Source organism: Scleropages formosus, chromosome 7 (assembly GCF_900964775.1).
Source record: "Scleropages formosus chromosome 7, fSclFor1.1, whole genome shotgun sequence".
Taxonomy (NCBI): Eukaryota; Metazoa; Chordata; class Actinopteri; order Osteoglossiformes; family Osteoglossidae; genus Scleropages; species Scleropages formosus.
Window position 1 is genome coordinate 452,046 of NC_041812.1, and position 16,686 is coordinate 468,731.

At 45.0% G+C, this 16,686-nt stretch overlaps 1 protein-coding gene across 2 annotated transcripts in view; it reads right to left on the reverse strand.

The window, feature by feature from the left end:
- LOC108934033 (TGF-beta receptor type-1) overlaps nt 1-16,686 on the reverse strand; it is a 30,622-nt gene continuing 13,936 nt past the window's right edge. For both annotated transcript variants that reach the window (XM_029253476.1, XM_029253475.1), the window contains exons 2-9: nt 12,821-13,063; nt 11,289-11,525; nt 10,313-10,543; nt 10,030-10,197; nt 9,431-9,587; nt 6,797-6,921; nt 6,316-6,446; nt 1-4,098 (exon numbers count right to left, since the gene is read on the reverse strand). In XM_029253476.1, the coding sequence (XP_029109309.1) occupies nt 3,973-4,098; nt 6,316-6,446; nt 6,797-6,921; nt 9,431-9,587; nt 10,030-10,197; nt 10,313-10,543; nt 11,289-11,525; nt 12,821-12,956 (1,311 nt within the window). In that variant the 5' untranslated portion in view covers nt 12,957-13,063 and the 3' untranslated portion in view covers nt 1-3,972. The remainder of the gene's footprint in view (nt 4,099-6,315; nt 6,447-6,796; nt 6,922-9,430; nt 9,588-10,029; nt 10,198-10,312; nt 10,544-11,288; nt 11,526-12,820; nt 13,064-16,686) is intronic.

Consider the following 16,686-nt stretch of genomic DNA (forward strand, 5'->3'; position numbering starts at 1 on the left):
AAATCTTTTATTCACATAACTGCTGCACCAAGTTAAAAATCAGCATAAGAACCACTTGTCGCTACTTTCCTCTGCTGATTGTTCAACCTTCCTGTACATGCGACAGCCGCCAACATGTGGCACTTTTGGACAACGGCTAGACGGTCCCTCGAAAAGTGTCTTTGGTGCCGCCCTCCTGACTGTCAGCAAAGCAAAATAAAATACACCGTTCAAGAAATTTTCTACATTGCTCAGAGGGAGGGGAAACAAAACAAAGGGGTTTTGCCATTATTTATATGCATCGCAAATATGACAAAAAGCATCAGACTAAATTGTAAAGGGAAACATTACTTTCTACAATATGGGCACAATACAATCACTATAAGCTTATGAGTACCACTGACGAAATGTGTAACATTTTATAGAAAAAAGGAGGGGGCGGCAAAAAAAAAAAAAAAACCTGCAGGTAAAACAAATTCATTATGTACACAGAGATAAAAACACATTGGTCTTTTAGAGAGGAGGTCTGTCACTTTTTATACCTTTTATCGCTATCCTTTCATTACATTTCATTAAAGTTCATTTTCTTTCCATAAATTAGTTCAGAAAAAATAAAGTTAACGCAAACACAGGAACTGAATCACATATAGTGCATAATTCCGGGTGGGAGGAGAAAAAGATATGGTAAAAGAGTGAAACTCAGGCACTAAAAATATAGTCAAGCTTTCCTCTACCTGTGCACAGTGGTCTCACTAATGCAGCCAAGATGCAGTCTAAGTGAATAAGCACCTTGGCTGGTTTAAAGCATGTTGCTCCCTTTTGTGACCAAACCGAGCAGCCCCGTTGGACCGGGGTTAAAGGTGACAAGTGTTGGCCTTTCAAAGCGGACAACAGGCAGAAAGAGACCAAAGCGTCGGGATTCCCTTCCAGCGCTCAGCTTTGACTCTGTCCGAGTGCTGCAACAGGAGAGAACCGGAGTCTCTTTAATGATGTTGTTTCATTAAACCGATACCGTCTCCCCCAAGACAAGGCCAGCGAAGGCAAAAATAAACACGTTTTGAGTCCTGCATCACATTTGACATTCACTTCCGGGAAGCGTACGGAAACGAAAGTTGTGTAAAAGGACCATAAGACGGCGGAGCACCTTGTACAAAACTAAAATTTCCTGCCCTACTCTACAACGCTTTCAGTGGCGTTTACTGCATCATTTCCTCCTGTTCTGAAGGGTGCAAATACTTCAGAACATCTCTGCTCTGTTAACAGGTATTGTGCCACTTCAGACTTACTGGTTTGGGTCACAAAAGGGTTTGCGGAGTAGTCCCCGTTGTTTTACGGCGATGGCCTCCGCTCCGCGCTCGGCGGCCGTCCATCTCTCCGTCGGTGCCCGAAGCCACGACTCCCCTTCTTCGCGAAGAAGAAAAGCTCACAAGCAGCAACAATCACGAACACCCGAGGAGCAACGATACGGTTGGCCGAAGCGGTCACCGTGGTGCGGGATACCCGGATGCGTGTTCCACCGAGGAATACCAAAATATGGTTTCCATCCCTTTAGCACGGAAGCGGAAATCAAAAGGCTGCCGGCGATTTAAGACTAGAGTAAACGCAGTAACGGAACGAGGACGGCCCGCTTGCGACACAGCGCGGCTGCGAGAATTACAGAGGATGACATTGCTACCGGCTCACTTGTGTTCACGGGCGTTACCAGCAGCAGTTTCCGATTCCACGTCTCTACACCTCCGTTGTTCGCACGTATTCGTTCGCCTTTCAGAGACATACAGCTGAAGAGGCTGACAAATGTCTACTTGCTCTGCACAATGATACTGTACTTTAGAACGACTCTCCATGTTAACGTGTAACGGGACTCCATGACACATTGTCTGCTCGGCTCACCATATTCCCAGGGCGAATTACTTCTGGTCGACGCCGTTTTGCTAGACTGCAGAGGAGGAGCCGGATCTCACGGTGCACTTTCACGCCTCGTCCGACTACGTCGAAGGGCAAAAGATGAGCTTGCTTGCAAAGTGGTCCCCTGTTGCTACAGACACAAGGGACAGTGAGGAAGACTGCTGCAGAGTGCCTCCTTACCCACGGGTCTGCGCTCGCCACGTCACAGACCACAGCGAACCGTATTATCGCAGAGCAGAGCAGACGGATGCTCAGAAGTGCACTTATTACTAAACAGAAGGAACCAAGCATGGGTGGGGGAGGGGGGAAATGGCTACATGGACACAGATTTAATACCTTCACAGAAACGTTTTTCCTAGCACACAAAGCTGTCTCAAAAGTAAATACGCTGTACGTTGCGTGCTAGGAAAAACGTACGTCGGCATACGCGCTAAAAATTCATCCAAATTCCGTAATCAGAATATCAGATTCACCCATCAATCCTACAAGCTGACACCCTGCGTGGTAATATGGTGCTTTATAAGTCCAACCCAATCGTGTACCTTTCTTCCTTCCAACAGGGTGATGACGGCCACAACTCCGCCACTCGTTCGGAATGTTGGGCCACAGCTCACAATTAATAAGATTAGATTTCTATTGGTCCCACAAGACATGCTCTAATTAAACTCGAAGACGAGCACTTGTAACAGCAATTTTTTTTTTAAAAAATGTACATTCGTGTAGAAAAATTGCCACAAAATGCTGAAAAACCTATGGCTTTGAAAATATGCACTTGCTATATTTGAATAAAATGTACCACTCTGCACACCATGAATACGTATGTGTAGAGATACAGAGGGGAGGAGGAAGAAAAAAAAAAAAGCACACACACACACACACACACACACACACACACACACCAAAACCAAAAGAAATCAAAAGCCTAACATGTGAGAACAGGACAGTTCCGTTAATGCTTTTGTTCGCAGCAGTAAAGATGTGCCGAGGTCCTGGCGTGGGGTCAGCAGCGGACCCCGAGGAGCAACGCGAACGGGCCGCTGCGTGGACGAGGAGGCTGGGTGCGGATGGCCGAAGCGGGAGGGTGCGGCGATGGTGCCGGTGGGTATTCCCACGCCCCTTCCCTGACAATTCGATCCAACCGCACGCAAGCTCCTCACATGCTGGCTACTGGTGATCGGGTCTGATTCAGAGTACTGGCACTTTCTGGTAAAACCTGGCTTGGAAGGCATGGTTAAACAAACAGCAGTAACTGTATGTACGTGTGTGCATACGTATGTATACATGTGAGCACATGCATAATGCATAAGCATGTAAATAGACATGAATACACGTGTATGCAGGCACGTTATATATTGCATATGTCGCATCTTGTTTGCCAAGACAGAATGAGGTCATGTTCAGTTTTTGTATGCAAAAAATATTAAAAGTGATCTGTCAAATATAATAGAAAAAAGTAAAGAGAAAAAAGGTGCAATACATTCCCAAAGAGACAGTCAGCAGGCAAACAGTTGTCTCTCCAAGGCAAAGCAAAAACGGGGGGGTGGGAAGGATGGAAACACCAACTTTAAATACTTATCCTAAAAACTACTACAAATAAAATGGAATACTATGCATTTCATTTATCTGTAATGCTCTCTTGATGTTGCTACACCAGTCTCCCACTGTTAGTAACATCGCTTAGGTGACTAAAATGTTCAAATGCAGCTCTTTTTTCCTGCTTGTTCTTTTTCTCCAGTTTTACTGATGACAGGGAAAGGAGGGTGGGTGCCCAAAGTGCCTGGGGGCGGGGGGGGGGGGGGGGTCCAAAAACAGGCAAACGGAAAGAACACCCTCGGCTCCGAGCTGGGAGAAGGGCTGCGGGGACGAGTTTTCTCGGGGGTGGGGTGGAGGTCAGAACTTGTCACCACCTTCCTCCGCGGAATCTGCAGGAAAATGCTGCAAGAGTGCAGGCCACTACCTCGGTGAGGTAGAACAAATATCCTTCCAAGTATTGAAATGGTTGTCCAAAGGGGGGGACCTCTTTACTGTATTGCTTTTCCCCTCTTCAAGAAAGAAGCAGCAGCACACTGGAGGACGACAGGAGCGGCTCTACATCTTGATGCCCTCCTGTTGGCTCAGCTGCGACAGAGACTTCTTGATGCGCAGAGCGGTGAGGCGGGCCGCCCCGCTGGCGTACCAGCATTCCCTCATGATCTTGGCCATCACACGTAGTGCCTGCGGGTGAATGGAGACAACGGTCAGCGTCACACGAACATACACACCGAGAGACTCAACTGTATCGAAAGACATGTTCGCTGCCGATTCCAGACTAGCAGACACACTTTACGTGTGGCGTACAAGCAAGAGCACTTAACGTGCATCTGTATGTACCTACAGTACTAGGCGGGGTAACAGGAAATCAAATCACATGCAAGGTAAGGGGGGGGGGGGGGAATTTCATGTCATAACTACTTAAACATGTACATGTTTAATTTGTTTAATAATGGAAGAGCCCAAGGGGGCGGCGGTGGCGCAGTGGGTTGGACCGGGTCCTGCTCTCCGGTGGGTCTGGGGTTCGAGTCCCGCTTGGGGTGCCTTGTGACGGACTGGCGTCCCGTCCCGGGTGTGTCCCCTCCCCCTCCGGCCCTACGCCGTGTTACCGGGTTGGCTCCGGTTCCCCGTGAGGGACGAGCGGTTCTGAAAATGTGTGTGTGTGTGTGTAAGAGCCCATATGCAGCTACTTGTGTAAGACACCAGTTTATAATGTGGTGTGCGATAAGTTGACTGTACTCTACAATTACACGTCTCCATCCAAATCTCTCCTTCTGTTGATGTGATGCACTTTTTGTATCATTTTCTGAGATGTATATTGCACTGGGGAAAGTGTCTGGTAAATTAATAAATGCAAATATAAATGCAATGACTAAAGCACTCAAAACTAAGAGTGAGTTACACTATGAACAGGAGGCATGCTTTCTTTTTATAAAAAACACAGTCCTACAGAAATTCTTATCACCCTAAACATTAACAGACACAGCTAATGCTACACATTTCAGAGCACAAGACATCTCAATTTTTAACCATAAGTGTGAGCACCAACTAAGCAAGTACACATGCTAATCAAAGCATGAATAAAACGCTTCCTCCCAGCCTGTTACAAAATAGCCTTTAATGTTTGCAGGTCTAATTGAGATGTTGCGTTCTTGTTGACATTTCCTGTCCAGGAACTGCCATTTCCTGTGACATCTTTCAAAAAAAAAAAAGTCGGGAAAAGCAAGTGTACAGTGACTGATGCTGTATGTGGCCTGACAACAGTATTAGATATCACAGAAATGTGGAGCTGAGGAAGAAAAGTAAAGAGGTGCCATAAGCAAAGTTTTTCATGTGCTTTTTACTGCAACTCCCTAGCAGCACTGTCACAATAACTGGGACTGCCCTGCATTATTATTATTGCTGTTTATTTAGCCTTTGTCCCACGTGATTTACAATGTTGGGTTTCTAGGCAAGGCAATTTACAATTTTTTTACCCATTTACATAACAGGGTATTATTCCTGTTGTACTTTGATGAAGGGTACTACAGCAGCAATGGGGGTTTGACATGGGAACCCAGAGAGAGAACCATTACAGCACTCATTGTCCCAACCTGATCTGTCATCTAACCCCCCCACCCCTCTCAACAGACTAAATTAGACTCCCATCAGGCTTAGCCACACACTGCAAGGGTTAGTGAGAAATTCAAACAGGCAAAGCTAGGCTCACCATGACTGTTCGTGCCTTGGAGAGGCCATTAAAACACTAATCCTGTTTTAAAGAGGCTCTGTGATCCAAAGCTACGGAGACATGACCCAAAGTCAAACGTACTCGCGGGTGGCTTGCAGCACTACCATGGTTATTGCTTCCAGCTCCCTGCTTGATTCACGCAATATGTTGCTCTCCTTGAGGGGCATGGTGTGCAAAAGTACTCCGACTGTAGCGCTACTGACAAAGAATCAACTGAACCATATTTACAAACAACCTGATTGTAGAGCCTGAACAAACAACAGCAGTCTTTCAAACTGTTCTTAATGTAGCAATTCCACTGTTTCGATTCAGTGATTCCTTCCATCCCGACATGATATTTTTCCACAAGACACTGAGACCAAAGGGGGGGGGGGGGGGGGAGTCCGATGTTGCCCATTTACTATTCAAAGCGCCTGCCCTCAAACGGCATCTGATGTTTTATACAGGCTGTCAGATATTGTTACCTCAACCCAGATTATTAGATTGGGGGTAGGGAGGTGGTTATGAGCATAAACTGGGTTTAAACCAACTGGCTGTTTTGCATAATAAAGAGCTGCCAATAAGGCAGGGAGACAATTGCATGTGCTGCACTCGTGAAGGGTGGGAAGAGGAGTGGGATTGATGGTGACGATACATCGTGCCATGCCCAGCCAAGGTCACATGACACATACCTCGCAGCTCTGCCACTTGTTTGGAATGTTGGGCCGCAGCTTCTGATCACAAACTACTTTCCGCATCTCCTCTACCGAGGGGTCCGACTGCACCAGGTCATAGTACGGCAGCTGGTAATCCTCATGGATACCTGCAGGTGGGAGACCCGATACCATCAAAATGTGACACAAAAAAAAAAACAAAACCAGGGAGCACAACAGATGGCAAAAAGTTTCAGGGGGATTAAACTATGCTTCACTAGGAGACTTTACAACACTAAAGGACAACACTAAAGGCATAAATTCAAGAGAATTATGATCACTGAACACTTTCATTAAGCTCAGGAACAATAAAAGCTTTCATTTATTTGCCATTATAACTTGTAAGGCCATAAAAATAAGCATTATACATCAATATGAAGTCCAGGAAAAGTTCCTGTAATCTTCCATTGGCTGTGCACAAAGACAAGCTATAGGGATGGGGTGAGAGAACAGTGCTCACCTCCAATGGAACAGCGGCGTGCAATTTCCCAGAACACCAAGCCCATGGCATAGATATCTGCTCTCTTGAAGGACTCAAAGTGCTTCATGTTTATTGAATCATCCAGGACCTCAGGGGCCATATACCTATGGGAAGAGGTACAGGTAGATTACAAGAGGTCAGTCAGTTCCTCAAAACTGGTTCCTCAAGTGAGAGCACTAACAAAGTAAGAACAGTTACCCTACTTCTGGAAATTAGTCTGCAAGATGCCATCTGCAACAAAAAAAAAAAAAAAAAAAAAAACCCCAAACGGCACAGCTCTCCGGCTGCTCTTCAGCGGCGTATAGCACCGCACCAATGACAACTCCTAAGTCGCCTAAAACTCAGTCCTGCAGCAGAGGGAACGCCGTTTCCAAAACTTACATTTACATGTATTCATTTAGCAGACGCTTTTCTCCAAAGCAACAAATATTTCATCGAAAATACAACGTGTTCATTACATTAGCAGGAAGAGACACTTAGATGCAGACATGTGATACTTAAGTACAGTCAATTTGTTTCTTTCCACTATATGAACCAATGTTCATCACAAAAGTTACATAACTTCCCACTCATGGTAGAGTTATGGTTTAATAAAATTAGTCATTTAAGTTTGGCCTCTGTAGCACGCCAAGGCGGCAACGGGAGGGGGTGGAGATGGGGGCAAAGCAGCCACAGCTGGGGCTGATTACACTCCCTCTTTCTTCCCCGGTGCCCAGCAGTAGAGAGAAGAGACTGAGGAGGGAAACGAGACAGAAACGAACCCGAGCTCGAACCCGACCCCAGAGAAAACGCCCGCGTCCCGACCGACCCGACTCTCCCAGACCCCTCACCCGCATGAAACCTCATGCTACCTGTTCCCTGGTCCCCCTTTTCCATCCTGTTCCTTCTCCCTGCTCTAAGGGCAAATAAAAGGCTTCATCTAGGGGCAACTGCACCTCTCGTCTCCTGCCTCGTCTCTTACAGCCTCATTTTTGTCTACCTTTTTTTTTTTTTTTTTGAAAGAAAAGAAAAATCTGCCACATATTTTCAGCTTTCAATCACAGGTTTGCCTGTGTTACAGAAAACACACAGAAACAAGGTACTTCGTTGCAGTTACACAGTAAATTGTTTAGCAGGAAGAAAGGGTATTGGCACAGCCAATCCCTCCCAGAATCCAAAGGGTGAAGTCAAAGCAACAAACCTGGGGCTGACATGGCGGGTGGGGGTGGGTGGGTGGAGGGTTAGTGCCCCTAGTATGGTTGATCACTGCAGTTGATCAACCATACCAGGGGCACAAGGGCAATAAAGCAATGAAACAGCAACACAACAGGGTAGGACACAACTATGCTTCGGATGGGATGGAACCCAGGACAAGGCAACAAAGCACAGGGCAGCTAAACCAGGGCAATAAAGAGACTGAAGGGTACAAAATGTGAACAATTTTTTCTATTTTATTTATCTAAAAGGCATGAAAACTTGATGACTAATTTTGAGTGAAATGGAAATTTCAGGGGGGGGAGGGGGGGGTGCAGTGGGTTGGACCGGGTCCTGCTTTCCGGTGGGTCTGGGGTTCGAGTCCCGCTTGGGGTGCCTTGCAATGGACTGGCATCCCGTCCTGGGTGTGTCCCCTCCTCCTCCAGCCCTACGCCCTGTGCTGCTGGGCTAGGCTCCGGCTCCCCGCGGCCCCCGTATGGGACAAGCGGTTCAGACAATGAAAATTACAAAAACCTTAAATACTAAGCAAAGGGTAAAAGAACAACAACTTGCAAAATGGCTTGATAAATCTGTCAGTCTCATGAGTTTCCTTTTAACGTGTTGATGGTCGCCTTTTCTCAACATTTCCGAAAGACGGGGAAGAAGAAAAACACCAAGAGTAGATGCGTGTGTAAACACAGCTTCTCCTCAAATCCTCTCTCTCCGAGGAGAAAGAAGGTGACTACTCTTGTTCTGTGTTTGGGCTCCTCAAACAATAGCAGACTCCCTGATTTGTCTGCTACTGCCAGCGACCGCACACAGAGTAGCAGAGCTCAGGAGAGATAGCAGCCAATTACACTGTTGTCACGTCAATGTAAAGCCCCAGCACCACAAATGATCTGTTCACCAAGCACCCAGACTTCAGCAGGACACACCCAAACTAAAATCCAATTTATCTACACCACAGGCACATCTATCTTTTCATAACTGTTGTGCTCTAGAGGAAGTTACAGTAACTTTAGTTCTCGAAAAGGTTTTAGAAGACAGTCGGCCAGACAGCGTGCCTGTGTCAGCAGCAGGCTGCAACTCAATAAGGTTTGTTTTTGTTCAGCAGACATTCCTCCGCCTGCCGGTGCTGTAAACATGCTCCATCACGCCAGAGCCAGCAGAAGGGCTGGGCTGCGGTTTGTGTGATGACTCATCCTCTGTCTGTGTCTGCGACTACCACACATTCTCTTTGTTCGGTGTCACGGGTACATGCTCCTGGCTTGCGCTTAAACAAAGAGTAGACAGACACACATGACCTATATAGACAGGCAGAAATGACTGAAAACATATGGACAGGATAGACAACACCCACACACGCACGCACGCACGCACGCACTCACGCGACATAAAAACAACAGACAAATTCTACCAGAAGCAGCACCCAACACTCACCTCTTTGTGCCAACTCTATGGTTGGGGGCAATGTCAATAGTGTCTGTGGCGGAATCATGGCGAACAGCCAGGCCCAGGTCAGCAATGCAGCAGGTCCCATTCTTTTTCACCAAGATGTTTTTCGATTTCAGATCACGGTGGGCAATTGCAGGTTTGCCTTGAGTAGCAGAGAGACAAAACAAGGTATCGGACAGAAAAAAAAAGAAAAAAAAAAAAGGTAGAAAAATAAACGGTGTCTGCAATTCACAGTAAATTACTCGGCTAGCAAAACAGTGTTAAGATAAGCAGAAATCAAATGAAAACCCCAGTCCACAGGTCAAGATTGATAGTGCAACTGAAGCAAGTGAACTTAAAATTTGGTAAAATGCTGGTCCAGAACATCAGTGGAAGACAACAAAGTGTGTGTGTGTGTATATATATATATATATATATATATATATATATATATATAGAGACATACACACATACTTGCACTCAAAACAAGCTCATTAAACTGATATTCCTCAACTTGTATGCAAAATACAAGCATGTGAGCATGTGTCAGAGAGCGAACAAGCGAAAGTGTGCGTGGGGAATGGTCAGTTCATATGGCCACTCACCCTGTGTCCCAACAATCTCCATGTGCAGGTGGGCCAGACCACTGGCGGTGGACAGGGATAGCTTGATCATGCCCTCCACAGTGACTGTATACCTATTCAGGTAGTCAAACAGAGAGCCGTGCTCATGGTAATCGGACACCAGCCACAGCTGTGTCCACGTGCCATTATCTGTGTGGGGTAGACATGCAAGGATGAGATCCAAGGCAGAAAGGCTGGGGGGGCATCAGCATCACAAGGCAAGTGACTCCAAATACAGAGTTGAGATACAGTGCCCTGTCCTCACCTTTATTGTCGGCAGCAATGAAACCGAGGATGTTTTCATGGCGAAGCATAACAGTCTGGTAGATCTCGGCCTCACGAAACCATGAGCGCTCCTCTCGGGAGGAGAAGATCTTAACGGCTACCTCCTCACCGCGCCAGCGTCCCCGCCACACCTCACCAAAGCGGCCTTTGCCAATGCTCTCTTGAAGAATAATGGTTCTGGCAATGGTCCTCTGCACGAGAAGGGGCAAGCCTGCAAAAAGTGGGGTCACATGCTGGTCACCACACTGGCTTAACAGGTCAGTCATACAGTCACCCGTCAATCACCTGTGCTTCAGTATTTTCACTCAAATGGTCTATTCCTACATAATACTAAAAAAGCTAATGTATTCCAGGAAGCTTGGCACAAAACTGAAAAAAAACCCTGCTATACACAAGGGCAAATCATTGCAGGAAGTAAATATAAATGGGTTATTATAAATGCACAAATCATAAGTAGCTTAACATTAAGCTGAAGAAAATCAGCTAAATGAATAAATGCAAGTTAAATTCTCAACCTAGACCATCTCAATGACCACAGGTCACTCATATTTTACATTAGTGAACTTTACATTAATGACCACAGATCTCTAATGCAATCCAAAGACATACTGTTCAGGTTCCCCTATAGTGTTTGAGTGATAGAGAGTGTGTGTGTGTGTGTTCCACTGCTGTATGGATGAGTGACCCAGTGTAAGTAGTGTATCTAGCAGTGTAAGTCACCGCTGTGAATAAGGTGTGTGGGCTGATAACACTACATAGCATCCATTGTAAGTCGCTTTGGAGAAAAGCGTCTGCTAAGTGAATAAATGTAAACAATGTTTTTGATGACTTCGTGTACCAATTAATCCAATAAAGGAACAAATACTTCAATTAGATCAACTGGAGACCTGCAAAACCTCCAACAGTAAATTGCAGCTGTGGTCAACTGTTTCTCAGCCACAGATGGTCATGTATACCAGAGCCAGAGCCTGAGGTGGTCATGTCATAAATGAGATCCTTAAGGGTGGTGCCATCAGCGAGGAAGGGGAGGTCCATGGAGGGGTCCTCCTCATTCGGCACACGCTGGTGAATGACAGAGCGGCTGTGGCAGATGTAGAAGACCAGCACCAGCACAAAGCAGAGCACACACACTGGGCCTGCAATGACTGCCGCCAGTGCCACCGGGCCCAAGGACGTGGGTCGTGGAGGGGGCACTGAAGGACATAGAAGGAATAGAGGTTAGGGTATCATAGCGCAAAGAACCCCACAGTGAAGAGACAAAATAGCTTTTACTTAATTTCCAAATAACACACAGTAATAACTGCTGGAATGTCATTACACTATGCTTACACCCTCAGTTTTAAATTAGTCATGGTATCCTACTGTCATATCGTAAAATCCCACTAGTTATCCATTATTAGTACAGATACAGGGTTACCTATGACCAGTTATCCTACCTCTATTTTCTTTCACAAATGCCCTCATTAAAATCCATTCCCTCACTCACATTTCAGCACTTCAACAAGTTAAACAGTTCATTTAATGTGCAGCATTTATGCCTATAATGCAAACCTCAGAAAGTGTCCATGCGTTTCACAGGGGGGACTGGAAAAAGAGATGATGGGAAATAATGCAAAACAAACCCTGGATGTTGGTTGTGAAATTAATGGTTTGTCAATGAGGTACAAAAGCAGCCAAGAGCATTCCAGTGTTGCACATTAGACTCTCTACATGCAGTTTTCCCACTCATCTTCTCTCAACGTCTCAAATGTTGTGAAATATTTTTTGGAAATGAGGAATAAGAGCCATGCACCCTTCCAAGAAGTCAAATCAAAGAATCTCTTCTGAAAGGCATTCTATTCACAGCGTGCTTAGCGGAAAGGAGCTCACTGCTTCCCTGAATATTCTCACCATGGTATCATTGACTACACACAGTCACTCACCTTCCTTCACCATGTCCACACAGCTCAGGTGCTGTCAAGTGGCAGCACTACCTACCACCATCTCTATGAACATCAGCCAGTTAATTTTGAAATGCTTTCCGAAATGTCTGCTCAAACTGCGGGAAGGCTATGTTCACTCGCTCGTACTGTCCACCATACCACGTCTTAGCAGTGTGACAGCAGAAACAAAAACATCACCGGTGATCACAGAAAAGTTTCAGGACACATCATCTGGTCCCTTTCCAGCAACACTCAAAAACAGGTAACAAGGGTCAGTTTTCAGTGGTAGGCAAAGCAACTGCCTTTTGGCCAGAGCATAGGTTATTAGGCTCAGACAGACACTAATGGTGAAGTGGTTCCATATGGTTATATGGATACCTGCATCTTAATTAGAAGAGAGTGTAAAGCAAAGAGGGAAACACTGGGGGGGGGGGGGGGGGGGGGGGGGGAAGACACACAGCACTGCTCTTGCCTTAAAATACCTCAGCTCTTCTTGTTTGAAAGGCACAGAAGTAAAACAGCAAACTGATGCTTCTCCCACCTGACAATGCCACACAGCATCTCACCTGGGTCTATTACGGGGTCTGTGTTGCAGAGGTCAGTGTTGCAGCACTTGGGGTGGAGACTGACGTCAGGCTTGACAGACTCGGTGCACACAAAGGGCCGGCCGTCGGGAAACAGGTCTTTCTTTTGGATGCACATCTTCGTCTCCACAGTGATCGTGCTACCTGATCTCTTGATAGATACATAGCACACCCCATCTGTCTGGCAGGTCGCGTTGCTACAAGGGTGGCAATAGCACTCTAAGGCTGAGAGAGAGAGAGAGAGAGGCATTTAAAAAAAGGTTTTTAAAATTTTTGAATTTTAAACCCATCAAACCAAATCAGCAATCTGTGGGTTTGAACACTGATCGTTAAGTACATTTTTTTAAAAAAAAAAAAACTGCTTAATAAAATGTCTTTCTGCAGAAAGGAGGCATGTGGAACATAAAACAAAGAATTAATCATGGACACTGCATTTACAAGCATGTTTTAACTGTTGAGCCTACATGTTGCACCACAGCAGTCTGTAGCACATTCATTCATTATTTATAGTCTTTGACTTGCATAGTTTCAAGCAAAGTCACAAAAAGTTAATACAAGTAATACAGCCCACACTTCAGAGGACACTGTTTTCGGGGAGCCTGTTATAGATACCAAGCACTTTGCATTATTTATTTTCTTTTGAGGATTTCAAATATCTTCTTGCATAAGACAACCTTGATTAAGCAGAATCTGCAGAACAGCAGGTAATGTGAAGACCAAAATTAATTTAAAACTTAACATAGCTTCAAATTAGCAGTCATCAGCCTTTATAACATTTTTGAAACATGCTGCTGTAGGGTTCCTATATGGTTTCAATATTAACAGTCTAGATGCTAGTTATTCACAAAATATTTCCTCGTACCAGTAAAGCATGGATGTTAATTACATTCATTAAGGGTCCATTTTGTTGAATTAAAAAAAAAAAAAAAAAAAAAAAAAAAAAAAAAAAAAAAACTTATACCCCCTTAGTTCCTTTCACAAAACAAGGAATTTACTGGAGATGTCTTTGGAAAACTGTTCAATATTAAAAAATAATAATCTAGACTGCCAGACTTAACCAGGGATCAGCACACTGGATGATAAAGGGAACCGATGGGTTCATAGGACTGACCATAGCAGCAGGACTCCAAGAACCAACTCAATGGTGCTAACCTTCCATCATCTCCCGCCAGCTCCACACCGCATCCCATTAAAAACAAGCCCGTGAAACAATTTCCGTTGGGTGGGGGGCACAAGTCCCCTGCATTATTTATTCAAGCAACAGATATAAAGCTCCATTTTATAGTGGAGAAACCAGTGTTTGGCGGGGTGGGAGGTGGGAGAGCCTTTAGTCTTACTGTGAGAGTTTTGTTGGGGGACGGAGCCGGTGCCAAGATACAAGCTTACAGCTGCCTAATGATTTATTTAATGATTTGGGGAGGGGGGTTGGGAGACGAACACCGACTTCCACAACTAGAGGTCCAAGTCCTGCATTTAAATGTGAACTTATTCCACAAGAAGGGGGTACAAAAGAACTATAACACATGAGGGGAGGTCAACTGCTGAGCACACTGCCAGTGTTGATTGGTTGCACACTTTCTTACGCATGCACATGCACCCACTGTCTTCATCCCCTGCAGAGCACACAGCCCACTGGTTTGACAACTGCCAACAGTCCAGCCAAGACCTGGAAAATGAGTCATCTTCACTGGGCGACAACTTCCTCATCCTCCACCAGACTGGGTACTGCTCTTAGCAAACACTTACTTCAGCCCAGTTTATCCTGCGTTTTGATGACCTTTCTTCTCCCCTCAGCTCCAGACTGTGTGGCATTGTCTACATTTACCACAGCTATGTGCTTTAACATGACACACAATGTGCATCAGTGACTGGAGAAGAACCAGTGGCTCTCAGAGAAGCTGCAAGTGTGGTGTCAGGCTAAATGGAGGCAACGGCAAATGCTAGGGAACAAGTACCAAAACGATGTGTGGGGTTCACAAGTGGGCTAGCCATGTATAAGTGGCCTTGATCCAATCTGTGGGTGCACTTCCACAATTGACTGAAAACCAGACAACTTTGGGATTTACATTTACTTTTCTCCAGGTGACACACATCTCACGAAAAATACGTGTTCATTACATTAGCAGCAAGAGACACTTAAGAATCACACGTCTGTATCTAAGTGCAGTTTGTTTCTTTCCACCAATGTTCATTACACGAGTCGCTACATAAAACTATCACCTTCCTAGTAATTTTTTTTAAGGGGATTTAAAGGAAAAAATACCATATATATATTCCCTAGCAGACAAGAAGCATTGATGGCACAGTTGAAATATATAAGTGCTATAAACAGACTTCTATGCCGATCCTTTTCCAGGAAGTACTATAGAAAGCAATTATGACTGTGGTTCAGGTTTGGGCTGAACTTGATGGACAGCTCCCCAATGACAACCCGATACCAATTTTTCTGGATGCTGAGGTCCAGATGCCCCAAGCTGACAATTAGGACTGATGTATATGCCGACCTGGGGATCAAGATGCCATTTACCAACATTATCATTATTACTTGTTACACACTGACTTACAAATTGTTACTTTCTAGAATGCCAGGAGGGGTGGGGCAACCACTGGCCCGTGGACCCCCAGAGGTTTTTATTTCTCCCTCAACCTTCAGTTGGGAGTTTTCGTTCCTTTCCCCGGTGGCCAGTAGGTATACTTATAGCTCTATAATTTCTTCATTATAGTAGCCATTAGTTGACTGTCTTCTTTGTATCAATTTTTCTTGCTTTATATCTGTGTTAAAGCACTGTGTCACTGCATGAGAAGAGTGCTCTATAAACAAAAATAAATGTACTGTTTTTTTAAAAAAAAAAAAAAAAAAAAAAAACCCTTGTAGAAATGCTGGTCTTCTGTTCGAAAACCAATCAAGCAAAGTCCAATTTGCTTTTCTACAGATCATGCCTGCTACTGAAAGTGCCGTAAGGCAAATAGGAGAACTGACTGAAAGAACGGAAAACATTTACATTTATTCATTTAGCTGATTCTTTTCTCCAAAAAGGTACTTACAATATTAATCTGCCTACAATTATTTACCCATTTTTACTGGAACAATTTAGGGTAAGTACCTTCCTCAAGGTGCTACAGTCAGAGGTGATATTCAAACCTGCAACCTTTGGCTCCAAAGACAGCAGTACTAACCACTATGCTACCAGCCATTCCCAAAACTCTCAGCAGTTCAGTGATCAGGCATCAATTTACTAAACAAATTAATGCAGCAGAGAGTAATTCTAAACTAAATCCAAACTGCCTTCACAAATGGAAGCAGCGCTACTCGCTATGCTGCCATCTCTCAGCGCCTGGGTAGTGCGAGAGGATGTGGGGTCGATCCCTTCTCAGTCTGTGGCTTTCGTTGTTCTCCCTGTGTCTGCGTCAGTTCCCTCCCGCAGTCATGCTGTTCAGGTAGATTAGTGACCAAGTCACCCATAGTGTTTGAGTGACAGAGAAAGTGCATTTTGCTCCTGTATGCATGAGTGACCCATTATAAGGGGGTCACTTATGTGTGGTGGAACAACCCTTCCCTCTCACTCAGAACTGCGGAAACTGTCTACATTCAAGAAGGGTCTGAAAACTGTGGCCTTTAGCATACACCCCCACTGGGCACGGGCCCTGCCAAACAGGGTGATCTCCAGGGAATATAAAGCATGCAGTTTATATTATTTCTGCAATTGTTTTGTTACATGTTTACTTTCAAAAGTTAGGATTCAAATTTAGCAGCTGGCTTTGTGACTAGTGCTGCCACTTTGAACAGAAAGGACAAAGGGTTTACACCCTGGATTTGCTGTAATAGCCTTAAAGGCATTTACCCTCAG